The sequence below is a fragment of the Elephantulus edwardii genome, unplaced genomic scaffold (assembly GCF_000299155.1).
Source record: "Elephantulus edwardii isolate Elephantulus edwardi_28Jun2011 unplaced genomic scaffold, EleEdw1.0 scaffold00291, whole genome shotgun sequence".
NCBI classification, from domain to species: domain Eukaryota; kingdom Metazoa; phylum Chordata; class Mammalia; order Macroscelidea; family Macroscelididae; genus Elephantulus; species Elephantulus edwardii.
This window is the reverse complement of record NW_006400041.1, coordinates 1,114,663-1,115,669: the sequence shown is the minus strand read 5'-3', so window position 1 is coordinate 1,115,669 and position 1,007 is coordinate 1,114,663. Positions and strand designations below refer to the sequence as shown.

Here is a 1,007-nt window from a genome sequence, read left to right as displayed (position 1 = left end):
GCCCGGACAGCGCGTCCCGGGGCCCAGATCCCCGCCCCAAGTGCACGGGTCCTGGCAGCGTATCCCGCCGTCCCAGGGCAGAGTACCCCTGAGTGTGGAGAGACCCAGGAAAAGAGCGTCGGGCCGCCCTCGGCTGATCCTCTACTGCCCTCCAGCGGCTGCCTTGTGGCGCAGGCCCAACACGAAACTCCCGCCCCTGACATCTTGATTGGTTCTCGCACTATGGTCCACATTCGTGATTGGTTAACTCTAGTGAGGTCAGGACGAAGAGGAAGCCGAGTTAACCGATTTGTCAGGCCTGCGGGGCGGGATGCGTGCTGATCCCGCCTTTAGAGGCCCACCGCCCAGGGACAGTCTTTAGCAGCCTAGGCTGTCATGGCTGGTCCTCTTCATTGTAACCCTGGTACCTGCTGCTCCCACCAAAATGCAGTGCCCAGCGCGCAGCAAACGCTGGAGGAGATGGACTTCGAGAAGGGTGAGGCGGGAACTGTGGTCGCACCCCGAACCGCAGCGGGAAGGTCACCGGCCGCCCCACACCGGCGACCCAGCCTTTGGGGCCCCTGTTGACTCACACAGTGGAGGTGGGAGGTGGCCGGCCGTGAAGCGGGAGTCAGCCGGGCTGGGCTCCTTGAAACCAGAAGCGATCATGTCCGATCTGACTCGTGTGTTATCTCGTGCGACCCCGTGTATGTCAGCTCTTCTCCTGAGAGTGTTCAGGTTCTGATTTATTAGAAGAACATCCCCAGTTTTTTGAGATTATTTTTTCCTTCCAGAGACACCTCTGTGTGCACTAGAACCGGCAACCTTTTGGTTAGCCGTTGAAGACATTAACTATTTGCCGCACCTAGGGCCTCTGGTGGGCCCTTAGCTCCTTGCTTATTGAGAGCTGGCCTCGTTTGGACTGGGCTGTTAAGAGACCTGTTGTTGTTGTTGTTGTTGTTATGTGCCGTCGAGTCGCCTGCGACTCATAGCGACCCTATGTACAACAGCCCTAAACTCCGCTCTGT

The 1,007-nt window shown here is 58.5% G+C and overlaps 1 protein-coding gene across 1 annotated transcript in view; it reads left to right on the top strand.

The window, feature by feature from the left end:
- Nucleotides 1-375: 375 nt before the first annotated feature.
- Nucleotides 376-1,007, top strand: part of ANKRD39 (ankyrin repeat domain 39) — a 32,407-nt gene continuing 31,775 nt past the window's right edge. The window contains exon 1 of the mRNA XM_006900705.1: nucleotides 376-475. Coding sequence (XP_006900767.1) covers nucleotides 376-475 — 100 coding nt within the window. The remainder of the gene's footprint in view (nucleotides 476-1,007) is intronic.